Source organism: Pezoporus flaviventris, unplaced genomic scaffold (genome assembly GCF_033815535.1).
Source record: "Pezoporus flaviventris isolate CSIRO_AGI_PZ_B2104156 unplaced genomic scaffold, CSIRO_AGI_Pfla_v1 ptg000023l, whole genome shotgun sequence".
Taxonomy (NCBI): Eukaryota; Metazoa; Chordata; class Aves; order Psittaciformes; family Psittacidae; genus Pezoporus; species Pezoporus flaviventris.
This window is the reverse complement of record NW_026892571.1, coordinates 7,004,728-7,027,648: the sequence shown is the minus strand read 5'-3', so window position 1 is coordinate 7,027,648 and position 22,921 is coordinate 7,004,728. Positions and strand designations below refer to the sequence as shown.

Here is a 22,921-nt window from a genome sequence, read left to right as displayed (position 1 = left end):
CTGTGTGCTGAATTCCTATCTTGGGATGCACAGCTTCGGGCTGCTTCCCTGCCAAGCTTCTCCTAATTAAAGATGATTAAGGAAACACACGTATTTGGTGATGATGCCAGGGAATTTCTGATAGAAAGGAGGGTCTGGTTTTAGAAAACTGGCCCAGCTGGGGGAAAAAAGAGCCTTTTTTACCCAAGTGCAAAAGGACTTTGCTGTTGAATCCATAAGGAGGCCTCAGCATGTTAATTCGTCTCTAGGCTCCAAGCCTACAGGATCTGATTTGATTTCCTTCCTTGCTATGGTTAACGTATCCCACTTTTTGCAGCACTGCTGTTGGAACGGCCCCAGCAGCTCTGAGGAGGGTTCAGAGGGAACAAAATTCAAAGGCTGTATAAGTGTTGCAGAGGCTAAACATTAACGTTTCTAGGCTGCCTCTGGGAATGAATAACCGCTGTCCTCGCCCTGGGAAACGTGCAGGGACACGCGTGCCCTCCGCAAGCTGCCTGCAGCAGGTCCGTGCAGTCAGTACCAGGGTGAGCCTTAACTCTCCTCTGGGTTTTCTACCTTGCAGCAGAAGAAGTCGTACCTGGAGCGGAGCGTGAAGGAAGCAGAAGATAACATCCGGGAGATGCTGATGGCAAGAAGGGCACAGTAACCGTGCGGCTCCCACTGGCCTCCTGCGACCCCCTTGGAGTGGTTTTGGGCACCTCTACCCAAGCGTGGTCACTGCTGCCCACTGTGTGTGCTCCTGTGGCAGCTCCAATAAAATCGCTGTGAAGCCTGGGCTCCATTCCTACTTCTATTGACAGATTGAGAGCTGGGCTGGGTCAGCCTGGAGAAGAGAAGGCTCCATAAGAGGAGACCTTAGAGCAGCTCCGGTGCCTAAAGGGGCTACAGGAAACCTGGAGAGAGGCTTTGGACAGGGAATGGCTTTAACCTGCCAGAGGGGAGATTCTGTGCTTGCCTGCCGCCTCAGCGTCTGCTCTGCCTGTGGGGATTTGATGGAGAGAGGAGCCGGTGCTGGGGTTTGGGTTAGCGCTGTTTGGCGCATCCCGCTTCACTCTGAGGAGCCCAGAGCCCTTGCCTGCTGATGCTGGACCCAGGTCAGACTGGCTGCTGTGTGCTGGAGTGGAGTGGCTGGTAGGGCAAGGCAGGGCAGGGGCAGCCATCGCAGGCACCTCCAGGTCCAATGCGTGTGGTCATTGGCTGTGCCTCAGCAGTAACAGCCCCGATTCCCTCCCTGCACCCTGCCTGACAGAGCCCCGTGGAGCAGCGAGCTCATGGAAGGCCAGTGCCACCCTGTGCTGCGTGCTTGCAATGCACCAGCCCGGCCGCCTCCTTCCCTTGCTCCTGGCTGAGCTGAAATAGAGCCTTCAGGGATGTCTCCTCTCTTGCCCATGGGTTCTGTTGTGCTCTGGGCTGGCCCTTTGCCACCCGCTTCACCTCCGATCCCGTCACCTCCTCACTGCCTGCTCTGGTCTCATCTTCAGTGGCACTCGCACACCTGCCCCATGGACACCGGGGCCCATGTGCTGACATCCCCCGTGCACTCACCCCCTGCACACACACAGTGGGGGCCCTCACCCAGGACAGAGCCTGAGAGCCGCTCAGTACAATTGGACAGTGCCGGTCATCTACACCCAACCCGTCCTTTCATGCCTGCACCTCGCTGCTTTTCCACACTTACTGCTCCCCAGTTCACCTGCACCTCTGCAGCCCTTCCCGATGAAGTGTGCGAAATATACCAGGGTCAGGCCCTGTGGCACGGAGCACAGGGCGTTGCAGGGTGTGTGACTGCAGCCACCGGGTGCTTGTGCTGGCTGTGGGTGTGAGTGAGGTGGCTGCACAGGGCTGGGGTAGCTCATACGTGGCAAAGCCATACCTGGGGTCAGCCAAGGGGGGTGGGCTCACAGAGCACTGTGTAGAGATGAGGGCTGCAGTGAGGGGGAAGCCAGGCAGGCAGGGGAATGGGCCCAGCTGAACACCCCACCTTTACCCTTCCCCGCAAGGTGGGTGCACCGGGGACCACCCTTCCGAGCCCTAAGCTGCCAGGAGGTGACCGCGACCGTTCAGGAGCCTAGCAGCAGAGCTGAGCTCAGCCCTTAGCCAGGGGCTTGAATGCTTCTGAGGCGTGGCTGCTGTGAGGGGCCCTCACCCACCCAGCCAGAGCAGCACAGTAGCATTGCCAAGACCCATCGCAGGCGTGCAGTGTGCCTGGGCTGTGCCAAAGGCAGCGGCACCACCCCAGGGGGAACTCGCAGACTAAAGCAGGCAAAAGAACCCAGCAAAGCGCTTGTGAGGCCTGAGCAGAGCTCGTGATGTGGCAGCCGGAACCCTCACATACCGTTAAGACTGCCAGTGCTGCTTGTGCTGGGCCAAGGGGCAGGCTGGCTGCCGAGTGCTGCAGCAGGGCACCTGGTGACACCGGGCAGGGGCAGCGGCAGCCATCACAGGCACCTGCAGGTCCAATGCCTGTGGTGATTTGTTGTACCTCTCACAGCTGAGCCCTGTCCCTACACTGACGCTAGGCCCAGGCCCATGCAGGAGCAGGTGAGCAGAGCTGCTGCATCCACTGCAGCACAGGAAGAGCTTTCGGACCCAGACAAGTGCAACTCCTCACTCAGCTCAGCTCGGGCCACCCTTCCCTCTGCTGCCAGGTCTCAGGGGGGCTGGATACACCATACGTGAATGCTGAGTGCAGCTCCCGGGGAAGCCCTGCTCCAGAGGGTACAAGGTGACAGGGGATCTGCAGCAGCACAAAGCACAGCCAGCGTGTGTGTCTACCAAGATCAGTTTTGCTCCCAAGGCAGGAGGATAGGAGCAAACCAGGGCAGTGCACAGCTGGGTTGTGACAAGCAGCAAGTTTCCCCTCTCTGCCACGGATACAAGCTTTTTATCCCTCTTCTGGCCAGGCATGCCACAAAACAGCTTCAGCTCTAAATCCTCAGCACTAAATTAATCCATGGCCTTGTTTCTTCTTCCCCATTAACTCACCCCCCACAAGCCTATAGATGGTGGATCACTGCTCAAAACAGGGTCAGCCCCGAACGAGCAGAGGGATGAAAACCCGGCTGCGCTACGCACTGGAGGATGAGGGGTCAGGGTGCCAGGCACAGGCATCCCACAACAGCTGGTCCCACTGTGCTCCCACAGCTCATGCATTGGGATGCTGCAAAGAATCCCCCAGATGCTGGTAACGGGGGCCAGAGGTGCCCAGCCCAGACCCCTGCGAGGGGCTGAGGCACCAACTGCTGCTGGAAGCCACGGCCATCGCTGGTGTTGCAGTCAGCAGCAGGCAGCAGCGGGGGAAGCACACCCTCTGCGGGACACATTGAGTGAAACAGCCAGGACCTGGTGAAGAAAATCAATTGTTGGCTTTAATTATTGCGTACGTCTTCATCTCTAGGACTAGGAAAATTTCAACTGATAAATATACATTTCATAGGAATGCCTTTGGCTGAAAGACACCATTAGCACATTCTTCAAAGTTACAACAAAAGTCTTAGAAATGTTAAAAAGGGATTTTTGTTTTTTCCTTTACTAAAATAAAGAAGTGCACCCCCCATCCCAACAAGGCGCTAGGACTGACAGACGGGAACTCTTGGCTGTGCAAAGCAGAGTGTTGATTACAGTAACAGAAAGGAGTTAGGGCAGGAGTGGGGAGCCTGCATAGCACTCAGCGAGAGGTTCTGGAGGCGGCTGCGCGCGGTCAGGTCAGCATGTCCCAGAGGCAGCAGCAGCACAGCGCGGTCCAGCACGCCGTCAGGCAGGCGTTCTCGCCGGAGTCGTCCCTTCGCCGCTCCTCCACCACGTACACTGCAGGGACACAGAGCTCCATCAGCCTCAGCGCCGCACAGAACACCCACAGCACCCAGCCACATCATGGAATGGGCTGGAACCCAGTTCCAACCCCCTGCCATGGGCAGGGACACCTTCCGCTAGACCAGGTTGCTCCAAGCCCCGTCCAACCTGGCCTTGAGAAACCTGGTGTAATGGAAGGTGTCCCTGCCCATGGCAGGGGGTTGGAACTGCATGAGCTTTAAGGTCCCTTCAAATCCAAACCATTCTGGGATTCTATGATTTATGCTTTTTAGATGTTTTAAACCCATCAGAAGTTTTAAACTAGAGCCACCTGTTGAGGACATAATGACAAAGCACGTTCAGAGCATGTATAAAGTGCTGTTACAAAACGCTTAATGGAGTACTTAACAAAATGGCTCTCCTAAACACGGGGCTGTGCGGTGGGAGATGGGCACTGCCACCACGTGTTCGCTCAGTGGCTCGTGTCGGATGCTGCCTCCAGCACCAGCGGGTCACAGCAGGCACCGCTCCTCCCTGCCAGCACCTTCAGCACAGCCACCGCCAGGCTGTGCTGGAAAGGTCGGCACTGAACCGGTTGATGCGCAGGCACAGCAGCCCAGTCAGAACAGGGCTAGGACAGAAGAGACGGCTGTCACCGGACAAACTGCCAGAAACTTTAACCATAGCCATACAGCATTAATGCTAAACCATACCCATATGCATAACCATAACCATAGCCATACAGCATTAATGCTAAAAACCTTTTCCACATAAACCAGTTGTGTGTGGGGCTTATTCTTATAAAAGCAGAACAGATCAAGATGGTCAACCATTCACTTACACCTGCCAAAGTGCATAGGGCAAAAACCAGTTCAAACGAAGGCTTAGATAAACTGTTCCCAGCCAAGCTTCTCAGTAAGCTGGAGACATCCTACACCAGTCCTCTCATTTTGGACACTGTGCAGCAGAAAGTCAGCTTCAAAGCACTCAACATAGTTACACAGAAGTCCCCAGTGAAATCAAGAGAACATGGTAGCACCTTCAGCCACATGTTAGCACCTTCAGCCACATGTTAGCACCTTCCTTCAGCCTATGCATTAGGGCTACTTTAAATGCAGCAGATCCCCTGTGAGCAGCACAGTAAGAGACAGCATAACAAAACCCTAGGCATCTTACTCAAACCTCTCAAAATCATGTTGTTAGGAAGCCTTGCTCAACATGTAACTGACACAATCTACCCAAGATCTTCCCAACTTGCTTCAACCAGAAGTTTTCCATAAACAGAAATCTGGTTTTCTACTAGAATGGATTTACCAACAAAACCCCAACCCAAAATACACCAATTAAGGTAACCACTGGTTTTCTATGGTCCTTAGCAGAAGCCTGAATGTCTCCAAACTAAAGCCACCCACTTTGCTGTGGTGAGCCTTACTGGGGACCTCATTAGCTGCTTTGTATCTCTCTTTTGCCCAGGGTCAGATGCTCCAAAGACCTCCTGTGGCATGCAAGGGTCCTTGCCACCATGGGCAGAAGCCCATTAGCACTTTGGGACTGGTGGTCTGATACTGAAGAGAAACAAGGGCTGTTTCCCTGAGGCAACAAGCAGCACTCAGGTTAGGCTTGAGTTTTGATGCCTCCATTGCTTTTTCTGAAACAGGATGGGAGAGGGAGTAAGTTGAGCAGACCCTCCCAGCTTCTAATCACCCTTAAGGAGCATAGCACACAATGAATCATGCTTACCCCCAAAATGGCTGCACTCCCTGTAATCACACAGTACCAGCCCGTGCAACCCAGTGCAAATAACTCCCACGTTGTTTTTAAAACAAATACTACAATACCTTGTTATTTCATGCATAGTCTGCTTTATCTTAAGCATACACATTTTGTTTCTTTTCATACCTAATTGATGCGTTAATCATTAGCTCCATGAGGGAAAGGCATAGGCAGCACTTTTCACCTGGTTTGGTATTGTGACCTTAGACTGTAGTGCTCCTTATCGCAGTGCTTTAATGGGTCTAAAAGGCTTTGATGACAGAACCAGCCCATCCTGTCCAGGGACAAATATCCCTTTAAGGTACCAATTTATCCACACAGGAGCCCCCCAGAAAGCCAACAGCGATGGCACTTGAGAGCCCTCAAGCTCTGCAAGCCCTCATTTGCTCCATGCCACTGGGTGCCATGGCTCTTTACATAGGCATTTCAGGTATGACATGGAGGTAGAGAGCAAGCAACAGCTCACCTCAGGCAAGTCAAGGTGCAGGCTCAGCTGCACGGGGAGGAGCGAGGTGTGTGCACCCCTGGGTCAGCCCAGCCTGGCACCAGCCAGCTCCACGGACTTTCCTCTTCCAAAGGTGAAAAGGCAAGAGAAAAGCAGTAAGTCTTAGAGTTACAGAATGGTTTGCGTTGAAGGCACCTTAAAGCTCCTCCAGCTGCAACCCCTGCCATGGGCAGGGACACCTTCCATTAGAGCAGCTTGCTCCAAGCCCCTGTGTCCAACCTGGCCTTGAACACTGCCAGGGATGGGGCAGCCACAGCTTCTCTGGGCACCCTGTGCCAGCACCTCAGCACTCTCACAGGGAAGAGCTCCTGCCTAAGAGCTCATCTCAGTCTCCCCTCTGGCAGGTTAAAGCCATTCACATTGTCCTGTTCCTCCAGGCCCTTGTCCAAAGGCCCTCTCCAGGTTTCTTGTAGCCCTTTTAGGTATTGGAAGAGTATTAGGCCTTGAAATTTACTTCTCCTTTAGGTCCACCTGTGTGCAGCACAGAGCCACCTCACATGCAAACAGGTTACTTGCACTCCTAGCTGCTGTAAGCTACTAGGCAAGGCCTGGGGCACAGAAGAAGCAGCAGCAGGAAGCAGTTCACCAAGCACTGTTCCTGCAGACCAAAACTCTTCCTGTGGTATCTGAACAGCTCTTTGCCAAAGTCACAGCTATGGCAGAAGTATTCTTCATATTCTTCATTCAGAAGCTCAGAGCAGAAGCATTAATACCAGTCATTTGTCCGGGAGGAAGCACACAGCAGAGAAAGAACCAAAAAGCCCTTCCCCACCTGTGAATAAAGTGGTTTTTATCACAAGCACCAATCTTGCTTAAAACTGCACACCACCATTTTAATAATAGTTTCTTCCAGGGTTAAGTGCTGCCTGCAGCAGATCGGTAAGTCAGGTCAGCCTGTGCATCTGGTTCTACCTTCCAAACATTCTTACCTAAGTCCTTCCTTTGGAAAATCTTCATGTTCAGGATGAAGGCCAGAGAAGGGAAAGTGAGCAACAGAACAAGGGAATGAGCAGGAGCCAAGGGACGCAGATGGGACAATGACCAGAAAACAAGTGTTTCTGAACTGCTTTTTGGGATGCACACCCTAGGTCTGCAGATCCAGCACTGCAGGAGGAAGGAACACCCAGCACTGGCCTCTGGGACAGCCACGTGTCCTGGAGGAGATCCCAAGCAGGCAGCAAATGCGGAAGAAGAGATGCATGACCGGGAAGTAGAGACCAGAGGACTTCAACTAAAACCTTCACACTAGCTGCCACTAAGGCTGCTGTCTACCCACAAGACCTCCAGGGCAGAGCCTGGGTGCAGATGAGATCTAACTCCCTTGGCAAGAAAGGCATTGCATTGTTCCCTCTCCTCTCTGGGAATATTTGCTCATGCTTAACAGCTTTATGCCTGACATGTCACATTCCCAGGCCCCCCAACTCCTTCCTGCGCTGAGGCTCTCACTGTACACACAGTCCCTACAGAGACCATATTCAGATTTCAGGAAATACCTTAGCACGCTCCTGAAACAGATACCAGCCAGAGCCAGATGGAAACACAATAGCCTACTTCCAAACAAAAAAGCTCCCAAAGCTGCAAAACACTCAGAACAAGTTTGACAATCCGCAGCTCTAAACACAAACAGCTCTGAGCACCTGAGCACAAATCAAGTAGAAAGGAAGCAAGCTGTCAGTGAGTAAGGGTGGTCTCGCCTGCAAATCCCCTCTGCCAGGGATAGCTGCAGACCTAGCCCAGATTTCAGCCCGGACTCAAGCAGAAGCAACTAACGTACAATGACCCACGCTGGTATCAAGCCTGCCCTCCTCCGTGGCCGCATGACTATATTCAGCAGGTTATGAAACATCCTGCCCCTCAGTTCTCGCATGTCTGAGCAGCTCTCACAGTCACCCTAGAGAGCTGTTTCAGCTTTCAGGGAGCTAAAAGGCAACATATTGCAGAGAAATTACCATGCCAGTGTGCCAAGTGAGAACTTTCCAGAACCAGCGCTGCACTGGCCACATTTCACACCAGGGTAAAGCCATTCTCCTTTCACATATCATATGTGCTTCAAGCATGGGTTAGGTTTGATCATAAACAGTGCAGAAGATGTTCTTGCAAGTGAGCTCAGGGCTGTGGAAGAGGCGAGTTTCCTCACCCAAACACAAAGGGGTGGGATTCAGAGATCTTAGAGATGATGGCAGTGCTACTTATCAGCATTTATGGAGTATAGATGTGCCCAGGAAGATTTAACATCACTAAAAAGCAGGGCTATAGGCACTCCTTGTAGAAGAAAGGCATACCTTATGTTGTACTCGAGTCTCTGCATCAGTCAGCTCTCCAGAGCACTATAATCCCCATCATACAGGTTAGAAAGCGTACAAGAGAGGCACCAATTGAGAAATCAGCTTCTCCCCAGCTCAACAGTACAGTAATTCAGGGCTTCAGACCCTTGAGTTTTCTTCTAGACTGCAGCAGATGCAGAGATCTCCCAAAGCTACAGAATTTGAGAATTTCCTCTAACTTAAAAAGAAAAATAATCAGTGAAATCTTCATTTACTGTTCAAGCAAGGAGGCATTTCCCACCAAGTCAACTGCAGGGCTAAGAACAGCACATTCCTCAGCTCAAGTGTTTTTATTGAAAATCAGCATCAGTCCTAGATTTAAACAAGACCTGGCTTGAAGGGATTTACTCAACAAAATCTCAGTCTTACAAGGGTCCTGCTAGAGTGGTCTGTGTAACAGACAGGGGGAACAAAGTCCAGTTTTAAAGCAAAGGCCACAGAGGGTGTTTACTCAGCAAGACCCTCCTCGAGTACCACAGTCTGTGCAGCACTTGCGGTGCTGGAAAAAGGCTCTACAGCAGCTGCTTCTCACCCAGACTGGGAAGGACTGCCTAGAACAGCAGCCTTCAATTTGGTCTGCTATGGAGCCAGCCTTCGCCTGGTTTACCCAGTTTGTCTGAGGCAGGTTTTCAGATACAGGACCTTAGTTCTGAAATCCTTTTCTTTGCATTGGGCTTTTCCCAGCTTATCCCCTCCTTTGGGGTTAAAAGCAGCCAAGGTGAGGTCAGATATCAGCCCCAGGACAGCACTGTTTGCCAGCAAACAGCCCCCACTGTTTGTGCAGTGAGCTGACACAAGGCAGGGACAGAGGGAGGTATGATACAGCAGTCCTGGGGGAGAGAGCACAGCAGGTTTTAATGCACACAGTTATAAGAGGACAACTGCCAAGTGAGACCTCTTTTTGGCAGGACACCAGCTGTCTGGAGTCACAGGTCCTGAGGGTTAACCTAAATGGAAATGCTTGGAAAGGGTCAACATACAGAGAGAAGGCCTGCTGGAATTGCTACATGCTGCCCTCCAAATAACCTGCTGAGGGAGGCTCAGCTTCACACAGCTTGAGAAGCATGGGGGTAACCACTGAAAGGCACCAGACAGCCTAAACGGAGTGATTAGCATCCCCTCCTTTGTACATATAGAGGAGAAATCCACTCCTTGAGCAGAAGGCAGTGACTGTGTCTAGGTGACCTGTTCATTCTTGCAGCTGGCCAAACATTAGGAGGCAGGCAGCATCAGTGTGACTATTACTCTTATCAGAGCCAGCTTTGCTGGCAATAGGTCAAATGCAGCACTGAGGTCTGTTTGCCCTGGGCTGGGGGAAAGGAAGGCTGCTGACAGAGCCTGGTGCCCTCTGGCACAGCAGGGAAGAACCTCACCCATTACGTTGTTATGTATTAGCAGGGGGGGCTGGGGAGATTAAACTGGGCAAATTGCTAACATCAGCCAGTGCTTGCAAAATTACTGTCACATCATACTTTGGCTCATTCCACTTCTTTTTAAAGCATGCCATTATCAACTGCATTACATTTCACCTCTAATTTACATAGACAAGAAAGCACCTGCTGACCAGTCACCAGATGCTGTGGTTTCTTTATGCGTTGATAACAAATTAATTGGGAATGAAAACACTGGTGGGGAAATGAGGTATTTTTTTCCTCCAGAGGAAGTCCCTGCTGCTCAAGGCCTGCCTCCTTACACTACGCTCCATGCAGGCACTGTCCTTCTTCTGTGTGTGTTTCCCAGCCTTGTTCTACTGCAGACGAGTTCCCTTTACCTACCCAAACCACTGTGTGACACTAAATGGCAGATTATGGTCTTTCAGAAGCTCATGCCTGGTCAGACTTCATGTGCACAGACAAAAGGTATCCTTTGGTTTACACAGCGGGAAAGATGCAGACAGAAATCAGCACAAATCAGTTCAGAGATAGAAAGCTGAATCAGATACTGTGAAGGATAACATCCCTCAGGCTCAACATATAAATTACCAGCTCTGTAGGTAAAGGTCAGGTTGTTTATTTCTGATGGCCAAGTCAATTATTAGCCCCTGCAAGATGCAAGAGGTGTTGTTTCTTTGGAGACTTTGCTATTGGTAGCCTGGGCAAGCCCAAACCCCAGCTATCAAAACACCTAAACCCACAGTCATGAAGCTGTGTGTGCCACCTCAGCAAGTCACCGAGCCTCTCTGGCTCACTGCTCCTCCACCTGGAGGAAAAAACATAGGCTTCAAGACCTTTTACACCCAACAGTGCGGAGGCAGCTAGGGTGACTGAGGAGGTGCAAGCTTGCACACGTTGGACTCCATCTGTGCTGGGAGAAGGGGTAAAGAACAACCAGCTGCCATTATTACCTCCAGTCTCCCTCTTCTACAGGGCTGTAATTCATGGAAGTCATATGGCCAACAGCACTGTCTTCATGTATAAACCACAAGCTGCAACTCAGACCCTCACCATGGCTAACTAATCCTACACAGTCTGGAGCGGAATATACCTGTTCTTGTTCAGCGCTGTTCTGACTCCACTTTCCTCCAACAAGCCTTTATAGATGTGCCCCTATTTACTGTCATATTGAAAAGATTACATCCTCCATCATCTATTTCTACCAAAGTCATTGCTGCCTTAACAGTAATAACTTCCTCTTTCCAGCCTAGATGTTACCTACCCTTGCCAAGCATGACCCCAACAAGAGGGACAGAACAATATGGCCCAGGCTTACAGCTCTCACATTCTGAGGATGCAGAGGGCCAGGTGCTGCTGCTGGGGAGATGCATGGCTGCAGGATATGGCTGCAGAACATACCCAGTGCTGCTCAGCCTCAGGAGGCCGTAACAGCAGCCTTGGAAACAGGGCTCAGTGGTTTATGACCTCTTCTGCAGCATGAGGGATGAAACCAGCACTAAGTTTAAGCTGTTTCCCTGTATCATCTCAAGAGTGAGCTACATGAGGTTTTTTTTCTTCTCCAAGGGCCAGACAGGCCACAAATTGTTAGATTAAATCACACCATGTCCCATGGCAACAACAGTATGTGAAGAACGACCTTAATGTGCAACGGCCAAAAGACAGCTTTGTACAGTGGCAGAGGCCTCAGGGGAACTGTCTGAGTCCTGACAATTCTCCATTGTGTCAGCTTCAATACCCACTTTATCAACCAGTCTTTACAGCAGCAGTACCTGAAGTACCAGTGCCTCACGCAGCTGTAAAGCAGTGACTTAGGTTTTGATTTGAGGTACATGTCAGTCTCATTTCTGTACACCCAGGTTAGTCTGTTCATGACCATGCCAGATATGCAGCACATACAAATCCTAACTCTCCCTTCCCTCCTGACAGAGCTCCAATCTAAAGCACAGCGCCTGGACAGCACCTCTACAGAAGCGCTCCCCACATTCCCTCCTGCAAAACAGCCTCTTTGGGAGCTTTTGGTAGCCCAAGGCAGCCAGAACAGCTATAGGTACTTCAGGCTCTTCTCCAGAAGAGTTTGTTGTGATATTCACTGCAGTGGAGGAAGAGAGGTGATGATGGCTCCTGGCTTCCCAGCCTGGATGAGTATTTTTATCACTGAAGAGCTGAGGGGGCGAGTTACATCCCCATGATGTATGAGCAGAGATTCTACAACCTGCGAAGCCTGTGAAACAGTGACATGAATAAACTTGGTCTCTAGGCAAGCGCCCTTGCCAGCAAGATAAAAAACACCCCAAGGTAAATCCAACACTTTCCATGGGGAAAAGGCAGAGACTCAAACCAACCTTGCCGGAATCCCAGAGTTGTGGAGGTTGGAAGGGATCTCTGAAGATCAGAGAGTCCACTACCCTGCTTAAGCAGGGTCAGTTCCCTCTTCATTCCTCCCCATCAGGTATTTATACACCTGGATAGGCCCCTTTGAGCCTTCTCTTCTCCAGGCTGAACAGTCCCTCCTCTCTCAGCTTCTCATATAAAGATGCTCTGGTCCCTTAGTAATCTCCTTGTCTGCCCTCTGACAACTCAAGCCTGCACCAAGGGCTGCAGCAGGCCCCACAAGAGTCATGGATACCAGAGTAAACCAGCATACCATACTGAGTACATACACAGCTGGAGCAGCTAGCTGCCAGGATGTTACATTGTCCCCTTTCCCCTCCTCAGAAATCTGGGGTTTTCCACGGAACAGTAATAGCTTCAGAAAAAAAGCAGAAGACCAGGAACGATTCCAATATATCACTTGGACAGATATTGATGGGCTCACGAAAACTGATGACCATTAATTTAGTAGGAACTGTACATTTGTAGGGGTTAGAACTCGATGAGCTTTAAGATCCCTTCCAACCCAAACCATTCTATGACTCTATGATTCTTTGATAAAGCCAGCAGAAAGCATATATAACAAGCTCAGCATAAGGATTCTCTTGAGCTACCAGCACTAAGGATGTTCAGCAGTATCTTCCAACAGCCAGAGAACTGCTAGAGACGCAACAACAAAAGCAAGCAGGAAAACAGGCTATCAACAATCACTCCTTCAAGCAAGCCTCCACCTCCCCTATCCCTGCAAGGGTCAGACACTGGTAACCACATTGTGTCAAGGTCAGCATGCACTCACACTTTCACAAGCCAGAAAGGGTCATGATGACATGGCACCACAGCTGCCAGGCTTACCTGTGTTTTTAGGCCCATCTGCATAGACTGGTCCTGGAGGTGGAGGAGCATTCTGCCATCCATACTGGGGATAGCCTTGGTAACCCGGCTGGCCTGGCTGGTAGGGCCCGGTGGGTCCAGGAGGATAGCCCGGGTAGGGGCCAGGAGGACCACCTGGCTGCTGTGCATAGGGTGGGTATGGGGCGGTGGGGCCCGGGCCGGTGTAGGGTGGAGGGTTGTCGTAGTTCATATGCGATGCAGAATCTGTCCTGCAGAAGAAGGAAGACAAACACAAGAATTGGTTTGGCTTTTGTCTGCTTCATCCATGACCATGCAATCCCCATTTCAGGTTGCTCTCAAGTGTGAGAAACAGACCTCAAAATACCTGAGTAAAAAAGAGAGTTTATCTTTTAACCCTATCACAGGGCCATAGACTGAGTTGAAGTGATTTCTTTCAAGTGACACAGCAGAGTGACTTGCTGCTCTCCAATCACGTATCAGCTGTTTCACCCTAAGACATTTAACAGTCTTGTGACTGCAAAGCAAAATCCTCTGCTTCCACTCGGGATTAAATTGCTTTCAAGAGAGATTTAGAAGTGATTACTTCATGTTTCTCTCTATATTAAAAAGAAAGCCATGCAGAAATGTCCCAGACACGTTCGATAGCCTTAACAGAAGAAAGAGTGAACATAAATGTCCATTACACTCCTGCTAATTGTTACAAGTTTCTAGACCAGCACTCTGGAGCAAGGCTGTACGTGAACAATTTCCTGATGACACTCTAACCCAGAACATCTCGTATTTTTCCAGTAATATGCAACAGAATCATTAAGCCACGAGCAATCAGGACCTTGGACGCAGTCTCATTCAAAAAGCAACATTAAAGACAGCTCAGAGAATTGATGTTCAGAAAACCTATCCAATGTATTAGTCATGGCACAGCCATCAAAAGACAAGACTGTCACAGTAATGCAACTTAAATTAATCTCTGAGCACCATGACTAAGCAAACCATTTCTTACATTAAGTTTCTGAAACTTCTCCCTGTTTGAGAAACAGAAGTGTCCTTAATACCATGTGTTCAGGAACCATTCTCATTGCAGCAACAGTACTCTGCTATTTTCTTTTGACATTACAGGGTGCAGAAGGTCACCATTTCCTCCCACATCCAACAGGCTTTAGGAGAAATACCAGGAATATAATTTGCCCTGTTGAAGTTTGCTACTGCCAGCACAGAATCCCAGACTGGTTTGTGCTGGAAGGGACCTTAAAGCTCATCCAGTACCAACCCCTGCCACGGGCAGGGACACCTTCCACTGGAGCAGCTTGCTCCAAGCCCCTGTGTCCAACCTGGCCTTGAACACTGCCAGGGAAGGGGCAGCCACAGCTTCTCTGGGCACCCTGTGCCAGCGCCTCAGCACCCTCACAGGGAAGAATTTCTTCCTTATATCTAATCTAAACTTCCTCTGTTTCAGTCTGAACCCACTTCCCCCTGTCCTATCACTACAGTCCCTGATGAAGAGTCCCTCTCCAGCATCCTTGTAGGCCCCATTCAGATACTGGAGGCTGCTCTGAGGTCTCCACGCAGCTTCTCTTCTCCAGGCTGATCAGCATAGAGCAGGGGAGGTAGCAAGCAGGATCCTTTTTGGATAGTGCTGGAAAGGGCAGGCAGCTGGGCTAGGCTGACCTGGGTGCTCCATACTCTGTACCCGCTCTTGGTGATGTGCAGATTTTGAGTCCAGATGAGACCATTACACATCTCGACTGAGCTCTGGCATGACACAGATTACAGAATTTCACCTCTGTAACCCCACAGTGAGCCCAGAGCAATCATGTGCCAGGCAGAAGCCAAGTGAGTCAAGCCTCTGGGGCTATGTTTAGCTGCTGCAGTCCCTGACAGGGTTGCAGTGAGCTTTGCTTGTTTACAGCTTGCTATTTCATCACTGCAGAGACCGTCCTGCCCCAAGCAAAGATCCTCAGACTCTCTGCTTAGTTACACATTACTCCTGCCTGAATGTCGCCAACACGGTGCTGGCTGTTGCACACTCCCAGTTAACTGCTTAGGCAGTGCTGTTACATTTCAAATGAGATTTCTTAATGTTTTTGACAAGAGTTTTAACTGTTCAGCCAATGTCAGGGAGTAGAGGAATTTTATTTAGTTATTGTTTCTATTGCCCGGCCAGACAGACACTTAACTGCTCATCTTCAAATGGACAAGCACAACATACATTTAACTTGAGGCTCTTTAAGCACTGCACTGCAGTGCCTCTACCAAGTCTGCAGCAAGGAAATCCTCCCTTCGGAGCCCATGAAAGACAGGCAGCAAGCCCTACAACTCACTTTAATGCAACAAACTATTTGGGACATAATAGGTCACTAATGTTCATCTAACCTAAAAAATCATCCCAAAATAGCAGCCAAAAGCAAGTTCCCAGGGAAGAACAAGGCTAGAGCAAGTGTGTATATCATATGCATCAATTCATTTATCTACATTTGCCATTTTAGTGCTGTATCATTGCTATTTTAGTGCCGTAGCAAGGCTTAAAAGATGTTGCAATTCTTCAGTTGGCTGTGAGCTAAATTCAGGCAGTGGATAACTTAAACTCAGCCATCACATTGCTCCCTTGCCAGTGGGATATCTGTTGGGACCTGCAGGGGCATCTTCCACCATCAGGGCTGGACATTCACTCCTTCCCCTGCTCCCTTCAGTACCCAGGCATGGTGCCTACTCAGTGTGCTCTGACTGCCTGGTTTCTGTACAAGAACCCAATGTGGGACCACACCAAAAGCCCTCTGGAGAGCTGGTACAACTGTCAGTGGAACTACATGGTAGAAAAGCATCTCTGCAGAAAGGTCTGAGGTGGTACCGTTGTACAAGGCTGTACCTGGTAAAGCTTGGAAACCACTGAGCAAGTGTGATAAGGCAAGAGCCTGGCTAAAAGCAACAGCCCTGGGGATGAATGAAGAAAACTGCATCTACAGCTCTGGAGAAGAGCCTGAGAAACTGAACAGGCTCATTTAAAAACCCAAGTCTGAATATGGCTTGAGCAAACAGGGGACAGAAATACCCTTGAAACAAGAAAGAAATACCAGTGCCCTTTGAGTGTTCAGCAGCTCTGCTTAGAAATGTCAGACCAGGTTTTGAGAAGGAGGTAGGTTTGTAATGGGGGCTAGTAACTTAGTTTCTGCCTATTAATGTGATGACTGGAGAGAACTGGAGAGACTCCTAGAAGCCAGACAGATGCCTTGGTAGAGAACTCAGAACAACAGAGCAGCAGAAAAGATGCAGAATGAGATTAAGAAGGGCATATTCCACCAAGGCAAAAGTTACTTTTTTCCCCCCTTAAAGTTGAGGGTAAAGTAACACAACTGGGATTAGGCAAGCAGCAAAAGAGAGTATCCAGCAAGAACAGCCTCAGCAGGTTCTACATTGGGGATTTATCTGTGATGAAGGAGAGCACTGAAGAATTTAACAAGGCATTCAGCAAACCCAGGAAGTGGTTGTGGAAACCAGGTCCCTCAGAGGCCCGAAGTATGACTTGTGTCCCCTCCCTCCCAGCTCCACCTCAACCTTCTCACAATGGGGTTTGTCCTTAGTTACATTCTCAGGGAGAATTATCCCTTGTCCCCCACTTCCACTGTCAGTTACTGCCACACATACGTCCTTCCCTACTTGCCCTTCTTGAACTGTGTGACAATAAGTTTTTTCTCATTCTCATGAACTCATACACTACATGCTTACTAGCCCTATGTACTCCCTTGGGTATGTGTTTGCAAGGCAGAGCTTTGAATCATCAAGCAGATACTTTTCAAGAGACATACTTGAGCTCCTAGTCAAAACTATCATCAACCTTTGCTGTGGGTTCTCACCCCAACTAGTAATTCCATGTAAGCTGCAACCAAGACCAGCTGCTTGCTTGCATCAGGGCTCATACCTGTGGGTTTCCCAATGAGAACCTCTTGGAGACAAAGCTTGAAAGAAAGAGGCCAGGGCATCTGTAAAGCCCTTTGTTTCTCATGGCGCTGCAGGAGGTCCATCAGGAAAAGCCAGTACAGCACTGCAGAGTCTCAGCCAATGTGAAACTCCCATTTAGCACTAAACCCAGCCAACAAAGAGATTTCATTGATTGCCACTACACATTTACCCTTTATGTTGCTAGTTAAAAGAAATTACTAGTCCAACTGAAGAAAACAAAACATGCTCCTATTCCTTTATCTCCCCCCATTAGTACTTTTGCTGAGAAGTTCATTAATACATCATTAAGTTTCTTTAAGCTATCTTCAAGCTCCTTTGTTCCACACCACTGAGCAAGCATCATTTCCCCTACCCTAACAAAAGGGTTTTATTTTTAAACAAGCAGCTCACATACCCCAAAAGGCTGCACCATCTCCCATAAGGTCTGCAGAAAAGAAATCACTGCAGTAGGACCATGCACACAATGTATCATACAGAGAATACATATGGCACTATATGTGCATGTATAGAGACACACACTGATACATCAACTCATATGAACCCTCATCCTTTGTGAAAACATTAGTTCCTCTACATCTGTAACCTGGTTTTGACTAAGGCTTTGCAAGTATAGAACTATGATGCTTTGTATACCTTATATATGTATTTTTTAAATCTAATACACCCTAAAGAGCTTAACTATTAAGCTTTGAAAATAACTACTTTCTGAGTGCTTTGAACTTACTGCCATACCAATCCAGCTCGTATAGAACTAGCCAGTGACCGCTCCGCACTTCTTCCAGGACACATGAATTTATTATCTTCTTTTCTTCAGGCACCTCTCCCAAACTGAGGACCCTCTGCTTCTATAAAGCCTGTCCTATTCCTTGGCAATTCTTACCACCTGTTGCTGCGCCTTTAGTTTTTCTGTTTTTCCGAGACAGAGTGAGCAGGCTGCACGAAGGTCTTCTGCATCCCATCCCTTGCTCTGAGCCACATCCAACCTGGCCTTGAACACTGCCAGGGATGGGGCAGCCACAGCTTCTCTGGGCACCCTGTGCCAGCGCCTCAGCACCCTCACAGGGAAGAGCTTCTGCCTAAGAGCTCATCTCAGTCTCCCCTCTGGCAGGTTAAAGCCATTCCCTTTGTCCTGTCCCTACAGGCCCTTGTCCACAGCCCCTCTCCAGGTTTCCTGTAGCCCCTTTAGGCACTGGAGCTGCTCTAAGGTCTCCCCTTAAGGAGCCTTCTCCAGGCTGAACCAGCTCAGCTCTTTCTGCCTTGCTCCAGAGCAGAGCTGCTCCAGCCCTCGCAGCATCCCCATAATCTCCTCTGTTCTCACTCACGTAGGTTAATATAAAGGCAAGAAGTTGTGGTTTTTTTGTAGGACAGCAGAACAAGCACCACACTTCATATCCTGCAAATATGATTCAGGAGGAATCCCATTTTGGGCATGTCAGATACCGATTCAGCTGGCCTTTGCACAGATGAAGATGGAGGGCACGGTGAAAGGCATGGATCCCGAGAAGGGCAACCAGCACAACCTGATGTAACCCACCCCTTCCAGTGCCTGCAGCGCTAGGAAGTAGTTTTCCAATACAGAGCTCTAATGGAAAGTACATTTAACATCAACAATCCAGCTCCTGGCAACCAGCCTAGCATTTAAATTACATTTCATATGAACAGCACCCAAATGAAAAAAAAAAAGCACAAGTGGCTTTTAAATGGCACTGGTTCTGTGTTTCCCTCTTACCAGCTTCTTTGCAAGCTCCATTAGTGATTGCATGAAAGGTCATTAAAGATAAACTGTAAGAGATTCCGTTCTTGCTCTGTTTGCTTCCAGGAAGAGCTTCCTCCCAGGTTTGCCCATACAATTCACCATCAACTTACAGTAATAGCTGCAGAAGAACTGCACAAGAACTGCATCCACCTTGTTTGACAGAAGTTGCTCAAAGCTGTTCTAATTCCCAAAACGCAGAACTGAAAAGCCCAGCACAGTGCCGCAAAGGAAAAGCTAGAAATGCTGCTTTGTTCGAACACATTTCCCTAAGAGACACTCAGGGCTACTGGGACACTCCATGGTCATTAGGAAGAGGTGCATTTCCTCATCTTTATTTGAATGGCTTCCAGGTATTTCCTGCACCAAAACACCTCACCTGCTGAAGCCACCAGATCAGGCAGCTCCACAAAATGAACAGCAGTGGTTTGGATGAATAAACATTTAACCTTTGAGTTCCTGAGCCAGGTATTTCCCCCTCCCAGTATCTTCCAAACCCTCCAGAGGCCTGAAGTCTGCTTCTCCTTGCAAATGAAGAGCCTAACGTGTGAGGCTGATACTTGTGTCATAGCAACACAGAATCATGGAATGGTTTGGGCTGGAAGGGACCTTAAAGCTCCTCCAGCTCCAACCCCTGCCACGGGCAGGGACACCTTCCACTGGAGCAGCTTGCTCCAAGCCCCTGTGTCCAACCTGGCCTTGAACACTGCCAGGGATGGGGCAGCCACAGCTTCTCTGGGCACCCTGTGCCAGCGCCTCAGCACCCTCACAGGGAAGAGCTTCTGCCTAAGAGCTCATCTCAGTCTCCCCTCTGGCAGCTTAAAGCCATTCCCCTTGTCCTGTCCATACAGGCCCTTGTCCAAAGCCTCTCTCCAGGTTTCCTGTAGCCCCTTTAGGCACTGGAGCTGCTCTAAGGTCTGCCCTTAAGGAGCCTTCTCTTGTCCAGGCTGAACCAGCCCAGAGCTGGCTCCAGAGCTGAGCTGCTCCAGCCCTCACAGCATCTCCGTGGCCTCCTCTGGACTCACCCCAATAGCTCCACAACCCTCTTGTGTTGTTGCCCCAGAGCTGGACAGAGGACTGTAGGTGCATTCCCTGAGCCCCATGCAACCTTGACTGGCCGTGGGCAGGCTGCACAGCTTCATCTCCAAGAAAGCAATGCTGTAGCAGCAGAAATGTGCACGCATGCTCCCACAGAGCCAGGTTCTTGGTGGAAAATGCTCCCTGGAATAATGCTGCAGAGGGTGGCACAGCATAGGTGCAAGGCCCAACACTGCATCCCTTAGTCTGGAGAAGGCACTTCTCGCATCACAGGCAAGCGGCTTTGAAGGCTCCCAGATTGCCCTGTGGGAAGCCAAGCTGCAGCCGGCAGGATGCCAGAGTTGGCACTGTGTCTGCCGGAGTGACTCGGGTTTCTTGCTCTCTTCCCCTATGCCCCTAAATGACCAAGTGCTATTTTCTACTCATTGAGCCATACGGTTTCAGCTCAGAAACAGGAAGTTGGGAAAGACACAGTACAAAACCAAGGGAGTAGAAAACGTCAATATTGCAGGCAGGCATTCAAACCATGCTCATTCATGTTTTCAGCTCCCACTAGAAGTTTTCATGGCCCCCTAAGTCCGCAGCCATGGTACAGGGAGATCAAACAGCTCACAGGAGAAACGCAGAGCTGCCTGTTGAAAATCCAGAGTTACACAAGCTGCTCTGCCCTCCTAGAAAATATTAAGTAACATGTTAATCTGATCATGCACAGAACTACCCCTGAAAACAGGCAGCTCATCTGTTTACCATAAACACAGCCCTCCAGGAAATCCTCCATCACCCCAGTGCCACGCTAGAAGCAGGAACATCTGTGCTTTACACTTACAGAACACCTCTGGGGTTTGCAACAGCAAACCCCTATGGACCTGGGGGTCACATGGCAGTAAAGCACCAGAGCCTTCTACTTGATCTGACACCAGGTAGCACCTTGCAGGGGCTGCTCAGCCCCATGTGCTGGAGCTGCTCATGTACAGGACATTCTCTTCTCCTCCCTGACCTCTGCAATGAGGACACCCACCAGCCTCTACAGATCATCATTCACTGCTCATAGACTATCAGGGGAATGGCAAATCAGGACTTTAACAGAGATGGCCTTTACAGCACATGAATAAGAAAAATGCTGTTCTGTGCAGCACAGAAGGTTATTCTGCAACACACAGGCTAGTTCCTCACTGTCCCCAAGCAGCACTGAAATACAATCACTAGAATTTATCCAATCTCAGCATTTTCAGCCTCCTCCTCAGTCTGATATACAGTATTCTTATCACCAAGAGTTTCTAGGAAGAGCCACTCTTTTTATTAGAACAACTGAAGCAGTTGAAAGAAAAACACCCATTTTCTGGCACTGCACCTTGCACCTCATCACTGGAGGTACCATAGCCCAAAGGAGGAAGCAGTTCAGTGCCGTTACTTCAGCTCACCCACACTTACTACCTTACCAAGACTTACCCCGCTTAGACAATCAGGTTGTCCACACAGGTCTTGTAGCAAAGACATCAAAAGCACTTTTTTTCCACCTTTCAGGCAGAGCTAACCATGAACGTGGGATGGGTGGGACAGATCCTGGTGCTGCCCTGAGCGGAGGGTCTCCCCTTTGCAGTCAGAGGGGGCTGCCAGACCCCTGTAGCAAAGGAAAGGAGGCGAGTGCTCTCCTGTCCTCATTCTCCTATTTCACCATGACATTTAATTATCCAAATGAGGTCTCAAGCAGCTATAGACACAGGAAATACAAATCCAGGACAGCCATAATGGCTTTTAAACACACGATGCAGCATTATTTTCACTCGAAGAGTGCTAGCATCCCCCTTGCTCTACGCTAAATAAGCCCATTAGTATTAAACAAGCCCATCTGCTCCGAGCACAGCTGCCTGCCTCCTTCTCCCCGCAGGTTGCATAAACAGCCGCAGCCGAGCAGCGCCGTTCTGCCGGTGCACAGGGCAGGGCTGTGCCACCCCACACCGCCTCGCTCCCCGCAACGGCACCCCAAAGAGTTTACAGCAATGCGATGACAAACGGATCGCTAGAGCTGGGGCAGGGCAGAGACACCCCTGCGACACCAGCACTGGCGATGCCCCCCCTGCTCCAGAGCAGGCCCCGACACCGCGGGAACCCAGCACCACAGCAGCCACCACCCCTCCTCTTCACTCCGGCATGTTTTCCTCCTCCTCCTCCTCATCATCATCATCATCATCATCCTCCTCCTCCAAGAAGCAGCGCTCCCCACAGCAAGAGCCTCACGTCCAGACCCTGCCCCACAGAGGCCAGGTCCAATCCCACCCGCCCTCCTCGGGGCCCTCCTGGACCGCCAGCCCCAGCCGCACACCGCAGAAGGCTGGGGTGCGGGCTGCGCCGGCCCCACAGACCCCCATCCCCTACACACGTAGCCGGGGAGCTCCCAGCCCCAGCCGCACCCCCACCATGGGTAGCCCCCAGACACACACCGGCTCACCCAGCCCCTCACACACAGCCGGGGAATCCCTCAGCCCCACAGCCGAGCTCCCCCTCCCCAGTACCGCCGGCTCCGCTCCGCTCGCCCCGCACCGCCGTCAGCACCTGCAACGCACTGCTCGGCTGCCGGTGACGTCAGACAGAGGGGGCGGAGCCAAAAGAGCGCCCCGCCCATCTCTGAGCGGAGCTGGGCTCTAGGGAGGGGCGGAGCCCTCCGCTCCACCCCTGAGGGCGTGGCCAGGCGGGACGGGGGCGTGGCCTCGGCCCTACATGGGGAGGTGGGCGCTGTCTCAGCTGCGGCAGGTACCGGCACAGAGAAACCCGCTTCCTTTTCCCCTTCATCAATTAGCAAATCCAACCCGGGTCCCTAATGAGGGTTACCCAGGAAGAAACGATTTCAATTACCTATGAGCATGCTATATTCATGGGCAAGAGAAAAACAAGACACACAGTTATCATTGGTGTGGATGAAGAACCCAGCACCTTAAGTGCATCCTACATGATCCTATGACTTTGTGCCACACCGGTGATTCCAACCGCAAGTCCGAGTAGCTCGTACAAAGGTCATGAGGGAGAGGAGAACTGGTGTGGAGGGACCAAGGGGCATGAAGACACAATGAGGGGCTGCTGCTCTGGTGGAAGCTGTAGAGCTGTTCCCTCCTGAGCAGTTTCTTTGTCCCATGATACTATTTACATGTGTATTCGTAAATGATACTGC

At 50.4% G+C, this 22,921-nt stretch overlaps 2 protein-coding genes and 1 long non-coding RNA gene across 3 annotated transcripts in view; 1 reads left to right on the top strand and 2 right to left on the bottom strand.

Moving 5' to 3' along the window:
- The window catches only part of PFDN1 (prefoldin subunit 1), a 32,071-nt gene extending 31,296 nt beyond the window's left edge, over nt 1–775 (top strand). Inside the window, exon 4 of the mRNA XM_061456502.1 lies at nt 563–775. Within this exon, the coding sequence (XP_061312486.1) occupies nt 563–646 (84 nt within the window). The 3' untranslated portion in view covers nt 647–775. The remainder of the gene's footprint in view (nt 1–562) is intronic.
- A 2,571-nt stretch (nt 776–3,346) lies between these two features.
- Nucleotides 3,347–22,357, bottom strand: CYSTM1 (cysteine rich transmembrane module containing 1). The gene is made up of 3 exons (XM_061456551.1): nt 22,309–22,357; nt 13,011–13,258; nt 3,347–3,807 (listed from the first exon to the last, which is right to left on the bottom strand). Exons 2-3 carry the CDS (start codon nt 13,237–13,239, stop codon nt 3,701–3,703), a joined length of 336 nt encoding a protein of 111 aa, XP_061312535.1. The 5' UTR covers nt 13,240–13,258; nt 22,309–22,357; the 3' UTR covers nt 3,347–3,700.
- LOC133270932 (uncharacterized) lies at nt 10,385–13,004 on the bottom strand. The gene is made up of 2 exons (XR_009743963.1): nt 12,527–13,004; nt 10,385–12,495 (listed from the first exon to the last, which is right to left on the bottom strand). It is a non-coding gene; the product is annotated as an uncharacterized LOC133270932 (long non-coding RNA).
- Nucleotides 22,358–22,921: the final 564 nt, after the last annotated feature.